This window comes from Sorex fumeus, unplaced genomic scaffold, assembly GCF_029834395.1.
Source record: "Sorex fumeus unplaced genomic scaffold, SorFum_2.1 ptg000157l, whole genome shotgun sequence".
Lineage (NCBI taxonomy): Eukaryota > Metazoa > Chordata > Mammalia > Eulipotyphla > Soricidae > Sorex > Sorex fumeus.
Window position 1 is genome coordinate 126,195 of NW_026606214.1, and position 17,976 is coordinate 144,170.

The 17,976-nt window shown below is 47.2% G+C and overlaps 1 protein-coding gene across 2 annotated transcripts in view; it reads left to right on the forward strand.

Annotated features, from left to right (window-relative positions):
* Nucleotides 1-7,284: 7,284 nt before the first annotated feature.
* The window catches only part of FBXL5 (F-box and leucine rich repeat protein 5), a 43,945-nt gene continuing 33,253 nt past the window's right edge, over nucleotides 7,285-17,976 (forward strand). For both annotated transcript variants that reach the window (XM_056107289.1, XM_056107290.1), the window contains exon 1: nucleotides 7,285-7,409. In XM_056107289.1, coding sequence (XP_055963264.1) covers nucleotides 7,326-7,409 — 84 coding nt within the window. In that variant the 5' untranslated portion in view covers nucleotides 7,285-7,325. The remainder of the gene's footprint in view (nucleotides 7,410-17,976) is intronic.

The following is a 17,976-nucleotide window of genomic DNA, read 5'->3' on the forward strand; positions in this document are numbered from 1 at the left end:
GTTGTCATTACTATATTTGGCATTTCAAATATGCCATGGGGAACTTGCCAGGCTCTGCCCGTGCGGGCGGGATACTCTCCGTAGCTTGCCTGGCTCTCTGAGAGGCCTCTCTTCAAAAGGTAACCTAAAGAATAGGACCAATCTATATTCAGGTACTGACGTAGTTTGTGATGTGGACCATGTTCATTTTGTTCACCTCTGGTTCTGGAGATTAAAAATTAGGTATTTTCTTGACTGAAAATACCTAATTTTTAAATGACAAAAATACCAAGTTTTTAATGACAAAAACTTGTCTTTCAGTTTAAGTAAGATTAAGAGCAATGTTATGGGATAAGAAAGAAATAGATTTATTATAATATTATGGGATAAGAAAGACAAAGATTTATTTTTCACTAACTCTTGGACAAGTCAATTATTCTAATTATTTTCTTTTTCTGTCCAGTGGTAGACATAGTAGAACCTTCCACAGTACAGTAGTTGTGAGAATTACACATAATAACTCAGATGAAACATTCAGGATACCTAACAAGATCTCACTACTTTTGAGTTATTGTTTTCTCTACTTCCATCATATCTTTTTCTTTCTTCTACTCCTTCGATCACTCCGTTTTCCTCCATCTTTCTAATGTTGTCTTCTCCACCCACCTTTTGCATGTCTCCTTCTGTTCTCTGCACCTCTGTTATCCTACAGAGGCAGGATGAGTCCAGGCATTTCTCTTTCTCACATGAGCTGCCAGGGAATCACTTACAGACAGGAAGGGCTCCACAGAAAAAGTGCCCCGTCAGCGAGGAGTGCAGGCTCCAAAATGTGCTCAAGTTCTGGGCCGGGAGGTTGAGCATGAACAGGAGCCCTTGCAGTGCAGTGGGTGTCCCCTCACCCCATCCCGTTTCTTAACAACTGCGTGAATTTTGTCCCCAGTTTTGGCTGGCCAGGGAGACCTAACTGCAGTGAAGAGGACCCTGTGGGTGACTTCGGTTTACAATGCAAGTAACAGTCAAGTGGCTTCCAGTCTGGGGAAGATTATGAGAAAACAGTAGCTCCCCGCACTCCCTGAAGACACGGTCTTATCAAGCGAAGACAGCCATGGTCAATATTTGATATGTTTCCTTTTGGTCCTTTGACACGGATATATAAAATATGTAGTGGTCATCACAATATTGCCATGGTACTTGTTTCTGTATTTCTGACATGGAAAATATAACCTGCTGGTTTGAGCCATTAGGCAGAATGGGAAGGTTTCAAGGGGGAGGGGATCACCTACCGTCCTCAGCACTTGGGAAGACAATGGTTCATATTTTGCCTCATTTCCATTTGTTTTTCTGTATTTTTGTAAACGTGATGAGCGTCATACTGTATGTACAATATTTTTTCTTTTTGTGTCACACCCAGTGGTGCACAGGGGTTACTCTTGGCTCAGGCACTCAGGAATTACTTCTGGCAGTGCTTGGGGGACCCTATGGGATGCCGGGGATCGAACCCGTGCAAGGTAAATGCCCTACCCACTGTTCCATCACTCCAGCCCCGTATGTACAATTTTGATCTGGGTTTGTTTTATTGACTTTGGGCTACTACCCAGAGGGGTTTGGGTCAGTGGTACTCGTGGTGTTTAAGGGCCACCAGGCTATCCCCCGTGGGGCACAGGTGACCATGTGATGCTGGGCTTGAACCCAGGGCCTCAGGCATGCTAGGCCTATGTTCTGCCATGTGAGTCACATTCCCAGCCTTCAATCCTGTTTCCCCAGCGTCATTAAAAACAGTGTCCATAGCCTTAAAGTGCTTCCAGTCCTGAAATAAAGGTGGATGCAGGTGCTCAGAGAGATAGTACAGTGGGGGAATTTGCCTTACACCCAGTTAATCTGGGTTTATCCCCCACACCTCATGTCATCTCCCAGCTAAGAGTAATTCCTTAGTGTGGTGCTAGGAGTAACCCCTGAGCACTGCTGGGTGTGGCTCCAAAACAAAACAAACATAAAACAAAACAAAGGTGGGTACGGAGTAAAGGGCCTTTTGAACAGTGACCAGAGATGGAGCAGATCGGCCATAAAGGTGAATAGAATGGTGAATAAGCAAAACGCGACTCTACGTATAATTAGCGTTGCTGCTACTGATTGGAAATAGTCAAACTTGGAAGGGTGGACTACAGGCACCTGGGGAAGGTGCTTCCTTGCACAGCTGACCCAGCTGATCCAGGTTTGACACTCTGCACACCATACTCAGGTCCTCTGAGCTCACTGGGAGTGATTCCTGAGTGCAGAGTCAGGAGTAAGACCCAGGATCAGCTGGGTATGGTCCCCAAACAGAACAAAACTCCACCTTTTTCTCCTTTTATATTCCTACTATTTTGTTGCTGACAAATTCATTTTTAAAATTTTTTTATTTTTAAAAAGTTGTTCATTACAGTTCATTCATTAAGATTCAAATACCAATCCCACCACAGTGCACCTTCCCACTAACATAAGAGGAAAGTGTGTGAAGATTGTGTAGTTCATCCTGGGGCCATTAAAGCCCTTGTAGAAGAGATTCCAAGCATGTATATTAAACCCAAACAAATGTGTACTACTTTTGATACATCGGTGGGCGAGAGTATGAGAGGTTCACGATGTTGTGTGTTGCTGTCCTCTGGGAGCTTTATTTCATGGTCTCTGAGTCTTGGCCGTTCGTTGGTGAGATTATGTGGCACCAGGGGCAGGTTGTGGGTGTCTGCCAAACTACTGGAAAACTGGGGAGCTGGGGGGAGGAGGCCCAGTCCCGACCCGAGCAGACTTGGAGATCTCAGTCACGGGTCCTGCATACCTGGGTTTTTCTGCAGGTTCCCTCGTAGGTGAGGCTCGTCCGAGCCTGTGGAGAGTGGCCTTGGGCTCTGAAGGTTTTTGGCTGCTGGGGTTCTGCTGGGGTGGGGAGGGAAACTAAACCCGCCCACCCCCTGAGTTGCCCCAGTGAAGACAGCCTGGCACAGGGTCAGAATGTTCTGTGTTGCCAAACTCTTTTAAAATGTACTAACAAAATTTATCACTGGAAAAGCGTAGGTAAACATAGTAAGATGCTAAAACTGCACCCAAGGATACATATTTAAATAATATATATTGAAAAAAACTTCTAGATGCTTCCCTTCCCCGGGACCTCTGCTCACAAGGTTCTGCTGTGTCATTATAGAAATCAAGATCTTTGTTTGAAAGAAAACACAAGAGCACATTGTTAAGAGTCTTCTACATTTTTTTGACAAGTGATAATCTTGATTTCAGTCAAGATCAACAAACAAATCTATCTATCTTATGCTTATGAACAGATGAACATTTTCTGACTGAAAAGGCATGTTACCACTTATCAATAGCCAGTAACCGATAGGGGGACATTGTGTGTTTCCCCGTGTCTTGTCCCTATATAAAACCTTCTGTTATTGTTGGACTGAATTATGTCTTCCCAAATTCTTATTTGGAAAACCAGTACTCTCAGAATGTGGGTGTATTTTGGAGATTAGGCCTTTTTAGGTTTTTATTTTTTAAATCATTATGAGATAGAGCATTGCAAAATTGTTCACGACTGCGTTTCAGTCATACAATGTTCCGACACCCACCCGTCCACCAGTGTCATTTCCCAGCACCAGTGTCCCCAGTTTCCCTCCCACCCCTTCCCCACCGCCGCAGCCCGCCTCTATAGCAGGCACCTCTTCTCTCTCTCTCTCTCTCTCTCTCTCTCTCTCATTTTAGGCATTACAGTTTGCAGTACAGATGCTGAAAGTTATCAGGTCTCTCCCCTTACCTGCTTTCAACACTCAGTTCTTGTCCAGAGTGATCATTTCCAACTAGTCTTGCCATAATGGACCCTCCTCTATCTTAACTTCCCTCCACCTTCCACACCACTGACCAGCCACTGACCAGTCCTACCGTGGCGCTGTAGCACTGTCCTCCCATTGTTCACCAATTTGCTCAAGCGGGCATCAGTAACTTCTCCATTGTGAAACTTGTTACTGTGTTTGGAGATGCTTTGAAGATGGACCTTTCCAGGGATGATTCAGTTAAAATGAAGTGGTGAGAGCAGGAAGGCCAGGTGAGATCACTGCAAGTCACAGGGAGAAGCGGGCCACAGAAGAAACCAAAACTACTGACATCTTTGTCAGGCTCCAGAACCAGGAGACAAATAGCTCTTGTTCAACCACCCAGGCTGTGGTGTTCTATCCTGGCAGCTTTACCAAGTCAACGCACACAGCAACTCATCTGTCATCATGTAGTAAAATCAATGAAGAAATAGCCTTCATGATAAGGCTGAACACACACACACACACAAAAGGATTTTGGGCAAACTGTTGGTCTCAATATGTACCATTTTCTGCGGTCCATTCACATAGAAAGTATCCTAAAGGTTGCACTGTCGCACTGTCCTCCCGTTGTTCATCGATGTGCTCGAGCGGGCACCAGTAACGTCTCACAACAAATTGTGAGACTTGTTTTATTGTTTTTGGCATATCGAATACATCACAGGGAGCTTGCCAGGCTTTGCCGTGGGGGCAAGATACTCTTGGTAGCTTGCTGGGCTCTCTGAAAGGGGCCGAGGAATCGAACCCGGGTCAGCCATGTTGGCCTCATGTAAGGCAAATGCCAAATCCGCTGTGCTATCGCTCCAGCCCTAAAGGAAAAAAAAACTAAGTCGTCTTGGCACTCATTTTAAGCCAGTGCTCTTGTCTTTCACTCGCCATTCTCTCTGTTAAAATGCTCACTCTTTCCTCTGTCTGGATGCAGAGATTGTAGGTTGGTTGTTTTGACAGTGAAATCAACTCTGGTAGTGACACAGCCCTGGGAATCCGACTGTTTTGCAACAGCAACTCTTTTTTTCATTGCTGTTTTCACAATTAACCCATTTATGGGAGAAAGTGCTGTGTCATGAACTGGGAAAAAAAAAAGCAGTTGCCTTAGAGTGGCCTTCCCCTGACCAGCAACCCTCTCCAGGGCCCTCAAAACCAGGACTGCAAAACACTAGCGGAAGAGGCCAGGTGTCATCATATTTTTAGATCAGGAAATGATTTGGCATCAACCCCATGCCCCCAGCATGCAGGTGTCCAGAGTGAAAGCGAGCAGGAAAGAAAAAACTGCCAGTTCACCAGGCTTCACACGGAGGATTTTCACCACCCTGTCAGATGTCTTATCCAGACTCTCTGTGGTGGCCAATAGCTGCGTGGTCTGTTATAATTCCTTCACTGTCCTATCCTGGAGGAAATCAGAGGTGATTAAAGCAATCACCTTGGCCATAATAATGTTGCTGTTCTGCTGTATTTGCAGTAACCTACAGGAACTATACTTCAGGGATCTAAGTCTTCGTGTAGGGCTAAAGTTTACTGTAGATCAATCATTTATTTTGGACCAGATGATTAACTGCTCTAGAACTCAGCATTTGGAGCTCACGCGAACAGCTTCTTTCAAAAAGAATAATGGCCCACAGGCCTTTTTCTCCCCGAGCTCTTCATTTCATTTTGTCATCTTAAACAAATTCCCTGACGTGATCGGGGTGCAGTGACTGCGAGGGCCTTTCGGTGAACTTCAGCCTCTGAAACTGGGTGAGTGCGCAGGGTCCTCATTGTTCCACACTCTCTCAGGCTCATCTGGTGGCTCAAGAGTGAACAACACAGAAACAGGTGCAGGGGTAAGAGAACCCCACCTGTGCGTCAAAAGGTAGTTTAGAATGAGGAAACGATGGAATGCCATGGGCATCCTTCCTCTTTCATCCCTAATTTTGGGGGCGGGAGGTGGGGGTGAGGGGGTTCACACCAGAGGTACCTGGAGGTTACTCCTGACTCTATGCTCAGGGACCAATTCTGGCAGTTCTCAGGGAACCATATGGGATACTAGGGATCGAACCCTGGTCAAGTGCGTGCAAGGCATGCTGGAATGTTCTTTCTTTCTTTCTTTCTTTCTCTCTTTCTCTCTCTCTCTTTCTTTCCTTTCTTTTTTCCTTCCTTCCCTCCTTCCTCCCTCCCTCCCTCCCTCCTTCCTTCTATGCACTAAGTAGGTTCTAATAACTATGATAGGCATTGTCCTAAGGGTAACAGAAAGACACTTATTTTCCTACCCAGAGGGTTTGCCTGAGGTCCAAGCCTACATTCCTGGGATAGTAGATCAGAACGAATTCAAGTACTAGAGCAGGAAACTGGGAGAGAGAGTCCATGAGCTGGAGCATGAGGCTTGCTGGTGTGGAGGCCTCGGGGTCACTGCCCAGCATGGCCTGACCCCAAACCAAAATGCTTCCCAGGTTGGGGAGGAACGTGATTGGTTCTGGCCTCGGGGAGTTTGTGGCCAGTACAACCCCGGTCACCGACTCCCACCCCTCAAGTGTCCTGGGCAGCCAGCAGAGGGCTGAGGAGGGTGCCCCAAGCCCCCTAACGGCTCCCAGTGTGTTGGGGGGCCCCGATGGCGGTTCCCAAGTGACCCCCAGGAAAGAGCCAGGCCAACCTCTCTGTGCCTCTACTGAAAAAGCCGGGCGGGCAGTGCGCGACCCTCCTGTGCCCAGACCCGCTCTGTCCCACCCTAAAGCCTTGGGGCTGGGCACTGTCACCCTGTGGCACCCGGGTGCCTGACTCCTGCTGCGCTGTGGGTTCCTCCTCTGAATGCCACGTGACGCGTGGGGCCTCGGAGCCCCCCAGTGCAAGGACCTGACCCCAGGGTGGCACGAAGGGAGGGCAGGGGGCTGGAGGGGGGAGGTGAGGGCTGTTGGCGAGGGCCGAGGCATGCAGGGCATGTCACCCCGGCCCCGGAGCACCCCGGGACCCAGACCCCTCTTGGGTCACGGTGCTCAGCTCTCACTCTGGTCACGGTGCTTGGCCACATTGCTCAGGTCTCCGGCCACAGTGCTCGGCTCTCTGATCACAGTGCTCAGCCCCGCACTCCAGTCACAGTGCCCGGCTCTCTGGCTACAGTGCTCGGCTCTCACTCCGGCCACGGTGCTGGGCGGCGTGGGCCGCAACGCCTGACTCGCCGGGAGCGCCCCGAAAACAAACCCTTCCCGGCGATGCGTGTCTCTCGTGTTCTCCCACGCGAGAAAGGCCTCGGCTTCTGGCCGCCCCCCGGCCCCCGCCGGCCGCACCAAAGGGCCGCGGGAGGCGGCGGGCGGCGGCTGCGGGGCGCCGCGGGCTCCCGCCGCGCGCCGGGTCACGTGGGCCGCGCTCCCCCACGGCGGCGGCGGCGGCGGCGGCGGCGGCGGCCCGCGCGTGCCCGCCCGCCCGGCCTCGCGGGCGCGCGCGCCGACGGGGCGGGCGCATGCGCAGGGGGCGCGCCGCCTCTGCCCGCGGCGAGGGTGTCTATGGCGAGGCGGCGGCGGGGCGGCCGGGGCCGCGGCGATGGCGCCCTTCCCCGAGGAGGTGGACGTGTTCACGGCGCCGCACTGGCGCATGAAGCAGCTGGTGGGGCGCTACTGCGACAAGGTAGCGGGCCGCGGGGCGCGGGGGCGCGGGGCCGCGGGGGCCGCCCGGGCCTGGGGCCTGCGCCGCGCGCCGGAGCCGCCGCCGCCCGCGCAGCTGTCAGCGCCGCCCGGCCCGGCCCGGCTCGGTTCGGCTCGGTTCGGCCCGGCCCGGCCCGGCCCGCCTAAGCCGGAGGGCCCCCGAGTGCGTGTGCGAGCCCCCCCCCCCCCCCGCGCGTCTCTTCAGGCCGGGCCCCGGGGAGGAGCCCGGGTTCGCGGGGGGCGGCGGGCGAGGCCCCGAGCGCGACCCCGAGCGCGACCCCGGGCGAGGCCCCGGGCCTTTCCCGCTCGGCCACTTCTGGCCCCAGCATCCCCGGCCGCTCGCGCGCCGCCGCCCGCCAACTTGCCGGGCCCCCTCCCTCCCTGCAGGGGTGCGGCGGCGGGGCCGCGGGGGCACCTGGGCAGGGACGGGGGCCTCTGGCTGCAGGCGTGACTCGACTGCGCCGCCCAGGACGCCGTGGAAGTCGGTCGCTGGGGGCGGGAAGCCCACCTCTGCGGAGACCGCCCCGCGGCAGCCCACCCTGGGCCCCGAGAAACGCCTCTTGGCCCGGGCGAGCAGGAGCGCAGCAAGCAACTTGGAAGCCCCCCCCCCCCCCCAACTCCGGCAGCGTGCAGCGGACCGGGCTTGAGAGGCCCCCTGGGGGTGCTGGGGGCTGCCAGGTGTCAGGTGTTCAGGGCTGACCCCGCCCCCCCTTCGCTCCTGCACGTGCCTCCTCGAAGACCCCCAGGTTCCCTTGCCAGTTCCGGGGCCCGCGCCGGCCGGGGCGGTGGTGCTCATCCTCCAGGGCGGTTCACACTCCCGGTGCCCCCAGAAACGAAAGCCCGGGCCTCTGAAGGCGGGACCCACACTTCCAAATGCTTGTTTTTCACGAAGCTCGGTGTATTACGGGTGGGGGAAGGAGGGAGCACTGCCGGACTGGAGGAGCAGGCGGTGCCAGGGGAGCCGCTAACTCCCTCACGCACCCCTGGAACCATCTCCAGGCGCCTTCGAGTCTTAAGTCGAAGGTCCCAGGTGAGCCCTGTGCACGCCGAGGGTGAGCGCCCCGTCGCCCGCAGGGCTGGGCATGGGACGGCCGGTACACCTGGGTGAGGACACGCCTTGCTGCGACCCTGAATTTGGAGGTTAGCTGTGCTGCGGCGCTGTTTTCGAACGCTTTGGCTTTTGAACTGGTAGGGAGACGGAATCCTTCATGCCGAAAGAACAGTGTCGGGAGGAATTACTTTTTGGTCATGTTTTCTTTTCAGTTGCACAGAATCAAGAAGGGAAAGTTGGTGATGGCTGATGGACTCTGATGTCCTCTTGCCAGTTTAGGCCAAGGCGAAGGGGGTGGGTACTGTGAAGCTGGCAGTTTCTGTGCCTCGCATGTCTTCCCGAGGCGGGTTGTGGCGCTCATCAGATTTCCAAATCATTATGAGCTGGTCTTCCAGAATAGTTAGGAATCTCAGTTTGAGTCCGGACTGGACTAGCCATTTACAGCAATTTTAAAAGTCATTCACTAGTTTTGTGTGTCAGTACCCGGTACTCAAACTGAAAACACAGTCTTATTTTTAATCGTGTGAATCGATTCTTTTTAATATTTAATACTTTTCTGCTTGTAATCACAAAAAGCAGCTTACTGTGTCATAGCACAAGTCAGAATAATCACTAATTCCAAAGTAATTAGCTGTACTTAATGAGACTGCTGTATATATTCATCAAGAAGATTAAAAGTTCAGTTTCCTGAACTGTGTCTCAAAGACCAAGGTGATTTAAGGATGAAAAGAAAAAAAAAGACCCATACCCTGCGTAGGAATTCTGCACCCAGATTTCTTTTCTGTACCAATAGCTGGTGGAAATCTCTCCTAGGAGTCCTTTGGGAGCGCGAGTGGAAAAGTATTTTGTGATGACTGCATATTCCCAAGGGACCATTTGTTTTTATTCATTGGTCACCTTAGATTTGTCCTCATCATTTGGTTTTATGGACCAAGCAGGTCCAACTCAAACTGCGTACAGAAAAGCTTTATGAAATGAGAATTTCGTTATTTCATGATATTTTAAGATTGACAGTGAATGCCCGGGAAGGAAGTCAGTTTTATTTCCAGTATTGAGCTCCGTAGGTACAGTATATTAATTTCTTTATCTTGGCGCCATACCCAGTGCTCAGAAGTGATCCCTCTCTGAGTTTGAGGGGCTGCTCCTTGCAGTGTTCTGGGGACCCTGTGGTGTGGGGGACTGGCCCTGGTCCTCCGCCTGTATGCAAAGGTAGACTCGGCTTCTTTGCACCTCATCACCCCATGACCCCCTCCCCCCTTTTCCTTAAGTATATTTTAAAAGCATCCCTTTATTTACTTGCATTAGTTTGACTACGCGCTTAGTCTGATTTCCTTAGAAGAACAAATTCTGCATATGTTCTAAAGTCGTAAGGCATTTAAAACAATGCTGCTTAATACCTAATTTGTACTCTGTGCTCAGGTGGGGGTCACTCCTAGCTCCTGTAGGGGCACTGGTGCTGGGTGTCCCACCATACCTTTCACGTGCAAAGCAAGTACCTGCCCTTGGTGCCAGCCTTTTGCTCCAGCCCTTCTCTGCTGCTGCCAGTTATCTTTTGTGAAACCTTTGCTAATTCGTTAGCCTTCCGAGCTGGGAGGTTTCAATACAAATTTTGCACTGGAGAACATTTTCCCAGTTGGTCTCCCCTTTGTCAGTGTTCTCACTTAACTCTGGTCTGCGGCCGAGCATGGAGTAGCTAGTCCAGTTACAGCTTGTGCCAGCAGTGTGAGGTGTGTGGTCCCAATTCTTCAGGAGTTGATACTCGGAGGTTTGTGTTAGGGTTGCAATCCAAGTGTGGTATGGTAGAGGCTCAGGCAGGTTTATGATTAGCTTTGTATTAAAGCGGCAGGAGTGATTTTACAGCCCGTCCTCTGAACTCATTTTCCGAGAACAAAATAGGTGGTAATAAAGATACCATTAATAAGGAAATTCCTACACTCGTCCGTGAGCCAGTTGTAGAACACTCAAGTGGTAGAAAACTTATGGCGAACCCAAATTTTGCAGGTAAGGGTTTTAAAAGTGCCATCTATTTTATTAAGTTTATAAAGAAAGGACTTTTTAAAAAAAAAATCAATATCTTAGGAAATAACTCAATAATTTGAACATATTTAGAACATTATTCGATATGCCAGACACAGTAACAACAAAGTCTCCAATGGAGACGTTACTGGCCCTGCTCGAGCAAATCGATGATCAACGGGAGGGCCTTTACTTTACTTACTTTATTTAGAACATTGAACAAGTATAGCATTGTGAAGAATTCCTTTAGTTTTGTTTTTTCCCGATACTTGTATGAGCTGTTACCTGTCATTGGAAAGATTGATTTATTGGAGTATTAAATTGGGAGCTTGGAGAGGAAGGAAAAAAGGAATTTAATGAGTTCTTACTGCATGCTTAAGTTATTTCTTTTAATCCTCATAATATCCCTGCAAGACAAGTATTATCCTTCATTTAAAGATGAAGGAACAGATTCAGTGGTTAAGAAACTTACCCAACCACTCAGTTGGTAATTAGGGGAGCCTGAACTTTAATCTTGGGATTTGCCTCTCTTCTCTCACTCACATGTATTGGTTCTGCTGTGTTTTCTAGCTGTGTGGTGCTTTTGCAGAACATGTCACCCATGGTTATAGTTTCTCTGTAGGTAAAGTAAGTTGATCGGGGAGTTACTGAGTATAAGCCTTCTTTTAAGTATTCTGTTATTCTGACTGGGTAGACAGAAGTAAAACTTGTTTTGGATAATAAAATCAGGGGTCTTGTTAGGCATTCATAGCTAATCTCTTAAATAATGCTTTCGCAACCCAATTTGAAGCCAGGCTGTAAGATTTCAGGTTGTTGTCATAGTTTCTTTGATCTGATGCTGAGGGTTTGAGATTGTCAGAAAAGCGTTAGCACTATAGCACTGTCCTCCCATTGTTCATTGATTTGCTCGAGTGCGCCCAGTAACGTCTCCATCGTGAGACTTGTTACTGTGTTTGGCATATCGAATACCTCATGGGTAGATGCCAGGCTTTGCCATGCCGGTGAGATACTCTCGGTTGCTTGCCAGGCTCTCTGAGAGGGGTGGAGGAATCGAACTGGAGTTTGCCAGGTCATCCTCGTGCAAGCCCTACCAGCTGTGCTGTCGGGAGTTAAGTTTTAAAAAAATTTTTGGGAGGGTGGGTGGAGGGCTTGGAACATACCCAGTAGTTATCAGGGCTTACTCCTGACTGTGCTCTTGGATCACTCCTGGAAGTGCTCAGGGAACCAATTGGAATACTGAGGATCAAACCTGGGTGGGCTGTATGCAAAGAAGCACCTACCTGCTGTACTATTGCACCAGGCCCAAGTTCTTTTCAAGTGTGGGAGGTTACATGTGCCTGGTTATTTGTTAATCTTCGATATAGGTTTCTCTACAGGTTGTTGAATGTGTACTCAGAGTGAAGTGTTCATTGGTGGTATAGAAGCATATCCTTTATAGTAGTTTTTCAGTTGGCTCATAAAATTAGTTTTGTCCGTCAGAAACACATTTTTTTTTCCCAAAAAGAAACTAAGCTGGAGAGATAGTACAGCGGGGAGGTGCTTGCCTTGAGTGTGCCCTCCCTGGCTTCCATGCTGGAGTATCCCATATGGTCTTCTGAGCACAGCCAGGAGTAGTTCCTGGATGCAGAGCCTGGAGTAACCCCTGAGCATCACTGGGTGTTGTCCCCAAACAAAAACTTAAAAGGAAAGGGAAATACTTCCTATATCACAGATGAGAGGGAAATAAGGTTTGCTGAAACTTGTGGTGCACGTGGCTTACATTGTATTTCATACTGAAGGTAGCTGTGGTTAGAAATGTGTGCAAAATCCCTTTAGCATAGCATTTCTCAGCTGCAGCACTCAGGGCATTTTGGGACAGACGGTTCTTTGTTGTGGGGGCTATTCCAGCACTGTAGAATGTTTATTCCAATCCCTGGCGTTTACCCCGCAGAGGTCAGTAGTAGTGGTAGTGGTGTCAACCAGAAATGTCTCCAGATCTTGACCACTATCTGGTGAGAACTGTTCCTTTAGAACAAGCATTCTTTCGGACAGATTGCCCAGTTGGATCTGAGAAGATAGTTTTATGATGGGGACTAACAATGTATCTTGCAAGGACCTAGTCATAGAGATTTGATTTCTATTTTGTTGTCAACAATTTGTGTGGTTTTGGGGAAATTATTTGATCTGAACCTCAGTTTGTTGCTGTTGTTACTGTTTTTCACCTACAAAATGGGAATTAAAATACCTACTTCCAGGGATTGTTAAGAATTAAATAACATTTAAGAATGTTTAGCATCAAAATAAAAAAATTAAAAAAAAAACTCCCCCCAAAAAACCCTAAGAAAGTCAAAATAAAATTTTAGTGTAATTAATGAAAAAAAAGAAGAATATTTAGCATCATGCCTAGTGTATCATAGGCCAGGTATATTTCAGAGACGATACATGCCTACGTCTATTCTTTTCTTAGTCACAGCTATATGTTTAAATAGCTTTGCAAACAAAAATATTGAGAACTACTTATATAAACAGATTTTTACATAGTTAAATTGTATATACTTTGGTTATTATAACTGCTAAATCTACTGATCTTAGAAACCAGGGTAAAAATCATTGGCTCTTTTCAAGTGGAGTAGAAACAGATTTGGGCTGAGTAAGGGTTTCTAGAAGATAGTTTTATTTGTGCTAAATAAGAAAAAAAAAACAAGCACCTCTTATGGCTTTATATCTGATCTGTGTTTTTTTAACTCATTAAATAATCATAAACCCCCTAGGAATAGTTAATATATTGACCTTATCTTACTGATGAAGAAACTGAGGTACAGAAAAGGTTAGTGACTGCTTGGCAGAGCTGGGTTCCCAACTAAGCAGCATAAGAGAGTCCTATTATGTGTTTGATTTTGGTCTCAGCCTGTGACTGGAATCACATCTTTCCTTTAGTTTGTTATTAAATCTTTTAAGGAGTTCACTGGAACATATGTGAAATTTCTACATGTCTTTTAAGATATTTTTCTTAACTCATAAGTGCATTAATTACATTTTTGTCATCTCTTCAGAGAAAATTTATAGCTGTTATTGTTCCCTTTTTTGACATTTATTCTGAGTCATTCTTAATATTTTCTAAATAAATACTATTTGATAGTATTTGATGAGATTCGCCACTAGTGAATTTTGTTGTGATCTTGTGTGGCATTTCTTAGGATAAAATATATAGCTTTGGCTTGACTAAATCCATCCTGCATGTTATTTTCATACTCAAGAACTAAGGTACAGGGATGAGAAGTGGCCTAGTGGTGGAACACAAGCTTTGGGTCAGGCTCTGGGTCTGGTCCTTTGGTATTACTGAAAAAAAAAGGAAAGAAAAAAAGATGAACATTTAAGATTGGGTCTTATGTTTGTAAATGGTTGGAAAATCCAAAAGAAAACTTTATGACCTGAGAAATTCTTTGATTTTTCAGTGTCACGAATAAAGCTTTATTGAAATACAGCTAGCTACATTTGTGCGGCTACCTTTGTGCTGTGACGGCTGAATTAAATAGTTGTTATAGAGAGTGCCCAGCAGAACTTAAAAGTACTTACAATTTTGCCTTTTATAAGAAAAAGTTGCCCACTCGTTCGAGATAATTTGCTTAGTGGGTTGTGTCTACTACGATTCTTTGTGTCTTCTTTTACTTCACGGAAATGTAAGTTCCATAAGGCAGAGTTATTTAGTTTACTTGTATATCCCAACTGCTAGGAACAGTGTCTCACCAATATTAGCTGCTCATTACGTAATTGAGTGGAGTAAAAGTAAATGAGTTTTTAAAAATGGTTAATTTTCAAAATCACAATTGCCAACATTTACGTAGCACCATTCATTTTCCTCTCAGAACAACCATATAAAATAAGGCAGTGCTGTTTACTCCCATTGAGCACTAAGGAAAATCTAAGCTATGGAAGAAGGAAAATAGTTTCCCCAGGCCTACATAGCTGAACAGAACCAGGACCTGAGCCTGGAGAATCTGACTCTAGGTCTGGCTTTCTGTAAGACTTTCTTGGAGTGGAGTTTGGACCACACCCAAAGGTGCTCAGGGCTATTCCTGGCTCTTTGCTCAAGTGTGACCCCTGTTGGTACCGGGGTGTATAGGTGGTGCTGGGTTTTCTTACCTGGGTAGGCTGCTTGGGGTGATAATGGTTAACCCTGTATGATCTCTCTAGCCTCCAAGACTCCCAGTACCTACTCCACATAGCCATTTACAGAAGATGCTTAGTGAATTCAGTTACAGATAATGAAATAGTTCGCATCAGAAGTTAGTCATCTTTTCTGGTACTTTGTTATGTGCCTATCACTGCTCAAAACAGGTGATTCACACAGCTTAGACTATAGTCCATTTTAGGAATACTAGATCTGAATTTAAAGCAAGTTTAGCAAGTATGATATCAGTAGATTCTCTCCTTCCACGTACCTGTCATTTTTGAACCTAATCAGATTTTCCCCCTGAAAACGAACTTTGCAACTGGAATTGATACAATAAATACTGTCCTCCGGTTGTTCACCGGTTTGCTTGAGCGGGCCCAGTAACGTCTCCATTGTGAGACTGCTTGTTACTGTGTGGTAGGGCGTTTGCCTTGCACGCAGCCAGCACAGCCGAGCCGGGTTCGATTCCTCCGCCCCTCTCGGAGAGCCTGGCAAGCTACCGAGAGTATTCGATATGTCAAATGATACAATAAAAGGTAGCTTTACTAGGACAGTAGAGGTAATGAGGGGAGGTGTTGAATATTTGAACTTATGATTTGAGCCAGAATTCTTGATTGTATACTTTAAACATGAGAATATGATTTCCTATCAAATGTAAGTTAAATCAGCATAGTCATTTTCTCATCAAATGGCAGAATTTAAATTGTTCGGCATCTTCAAGTGCGCATACTTTTTAGTGCTTCAGTTTACCATGTATTTCATTGTACTCTTGCAGTGACTCTTCCCCAGAAAAATACTAATTTTTTTATTATAGACCATGAATTTTCCCTCAGTTTTCTTTCCTAAAATTAATCTCCTTAAGTTTACCTAATGTTTTAGCAACTAATGTTTTACAGTTGCTTCCTGAAAAGATCACAGACTACAATTTATTATTTTGATAAATAAATTAAGTGCACTCCTGGCTCTGTGCTCAGGGGTGATCCCTGGTTGGCTCAAGGGACCATAAGGAGTGCTGGTGATGAATTAGCTACTTGCAAGGCCAATGCCCCACCCACTGTTCTGTTTCTGGCCCCCAAAACAGACTCTTCTTGATAAGAAGTTTAAACCAACTACCGTGGAGTATTTTTTAAATGTCTACATTGTAAAAATAATATAGCATAAAGAATATTTTGAACAAAGTAACCATATTATCCTACTTTATATAGCTACATTAGTTTTTACATACAGTTGTAGTATTCTGTTTAGCATATATAAAAGCAAAGGTTTTTTTTTATGTAGTAGTACTGCTATTTATTCAGACACTGATTAGCTGATTGAATTGGGCATGAACTCCACCTTACTTTTTTTTTTCTTTCATAGTTTTATTTATTTTTCGTCTTATATTTATTTATTGAATCACTGTGGGAGAAGTAACTAAGCTTTCAGGTTTAAGTCTCGATCTTACAATGACCAAACACCTCTCCCTTTTTCCCCAACAAGAACCCCAATATACCCCCCTCCCATCCCTCCCAATGCCTGTGAGGCAGATGATTTCCACTTAACTCTTCTTTACATTGATTACATTCATTATTTCGACAAAAGATGCACCATTATTGTTTAGAATTTCCCCCCAACAATCAGAATTGCTAAAAAGGCATTGTGAAATACTTTGTTTTCTATAGCCAGTTATGAGAATCATATAATGTTGCACGGCCACTATTGCGGCCACACAATTTTGGATTTCTGCAAAGAGCCAGATAATTATGAGATTGGTTTCTGTGCATCTGGTGTTATGGCTGTGCTGGAGAGCTGCTCGTGTGGGGCAACTTCGGACCTTGGTAGGGCGTGAAGGACGAGCTGGTACTGCCCCCCTTCCCATGAGACTGCAGTTGCCCTGTCACCGCCGGCTCATACCTGGCTTTCCTATAAGCTCTGAGGCAGTGGCGGCCACCTTGCTGCGGGGATGTCGGTGGGGGGATGGAAGGTGGGGGGGAGGGGGAAAGGCGGAAGGGAGCAACACCCTTTCCCTCCCAGGGAGGCATGGCGCTGTAGTTTAACGCTTGGTCCATTCACTTTTCTGCTGTAAGCTGCCGGGCTCTGGATTAAGTTCTTTTGCCTCTGGAGCCATGGCCGTGCCTGGAGAGCCGCTCGTGGGGGGCAACTCGTGACCTCCATTGGGTGTGAAGGATGAGCCGGTACCGCCCCTCTTCCCATGAGACTGCAGTTGCCCTGTCACCGCCAGCTTATACCTGGCTTTCCAATAAGCTCTGAGGCTGCGGCCACCTTGCTGCTGACGGGAGAAAGGCGGAAGGGAGCAACACCCTTTCCCTCGCGGGGAGGCATGGTGCTGTAGTTTAATGCATGGTCCATTCACTTTTCTGCTGCAAGTTGCCGGGCTCTGGATTAAGTCCTTTTGCCTCTGGAGCCATGGTCCAGATGCATTTCTGCCAAAAGCCTTTGGGTTTCGAGATTTGTTTCTGAGTCTCTGGGATCATGGCCATTAATCAGCTTGATCAGGAGCCAAAGAGGCCGTTTGTAGGCGGCAACTCGAGGTCTCACTGGGATGGGGAGGAAAGGGCTGGTTCCACCCCCATCTGGTGAGGCCCTGCGTGTCTCGTTACTGCAGGCCCAAACCTGACTGTCCAGTGGCCTCTGGAGGATGACGATCACCAGGCTGCCAAGGGGAGCAGGCCAAGGCACGAAACCTATTCCCACCTGGAGTGGCCCAGCCCTAGTCACTTACTGCAGGAACAGGACGCGTTTCTGCCAAAAGCCTTTGGGTTCCGAGATTTGCCTCTGAGTCTCTGGGATCATGGCCGTTAAGCAGTTCGATCAGGAACCAGAGAGGCCATGCCTCCAATTATATATAATTGAGCCGGAGGTGGTTTGTGGGTGTGTCTCCCACATACCTAACTTTTGGCCGTTTACTTTCTTGGTAAACTTTGCCCCAAGTTTTTGTAGTCTGGCCAAAGGCACAGCAGCAATTTTGGGGTATCTGAAAGTCTGACGGTGCCATCAGGCTGCTGATGCACTCGCCTCACAGGTACAGATTGACCTGCTGGCGGCACCATACCCTTTAAGTAAAGGTATTTTAGATTTGATCTAAAGTACCTTTTTTTGGATCTGGCCTAACTTAAGAAACTAATTTATTCACACATGCATCATTTTTTTTTTAAATCACCAAATGTTTGAGAATGCAAACCAGTAACTTCCTGGCATAGTGCTTTTTTTTTTTTTAATCATGTCATTGTAACTTCTTAATGTATGAATTTCCTGTATTTGTACTTCTACCAAGTATAAGAATGAGTTTTGTTATGTATGAAACTAAATCAGAATATGTTTGAATACTTC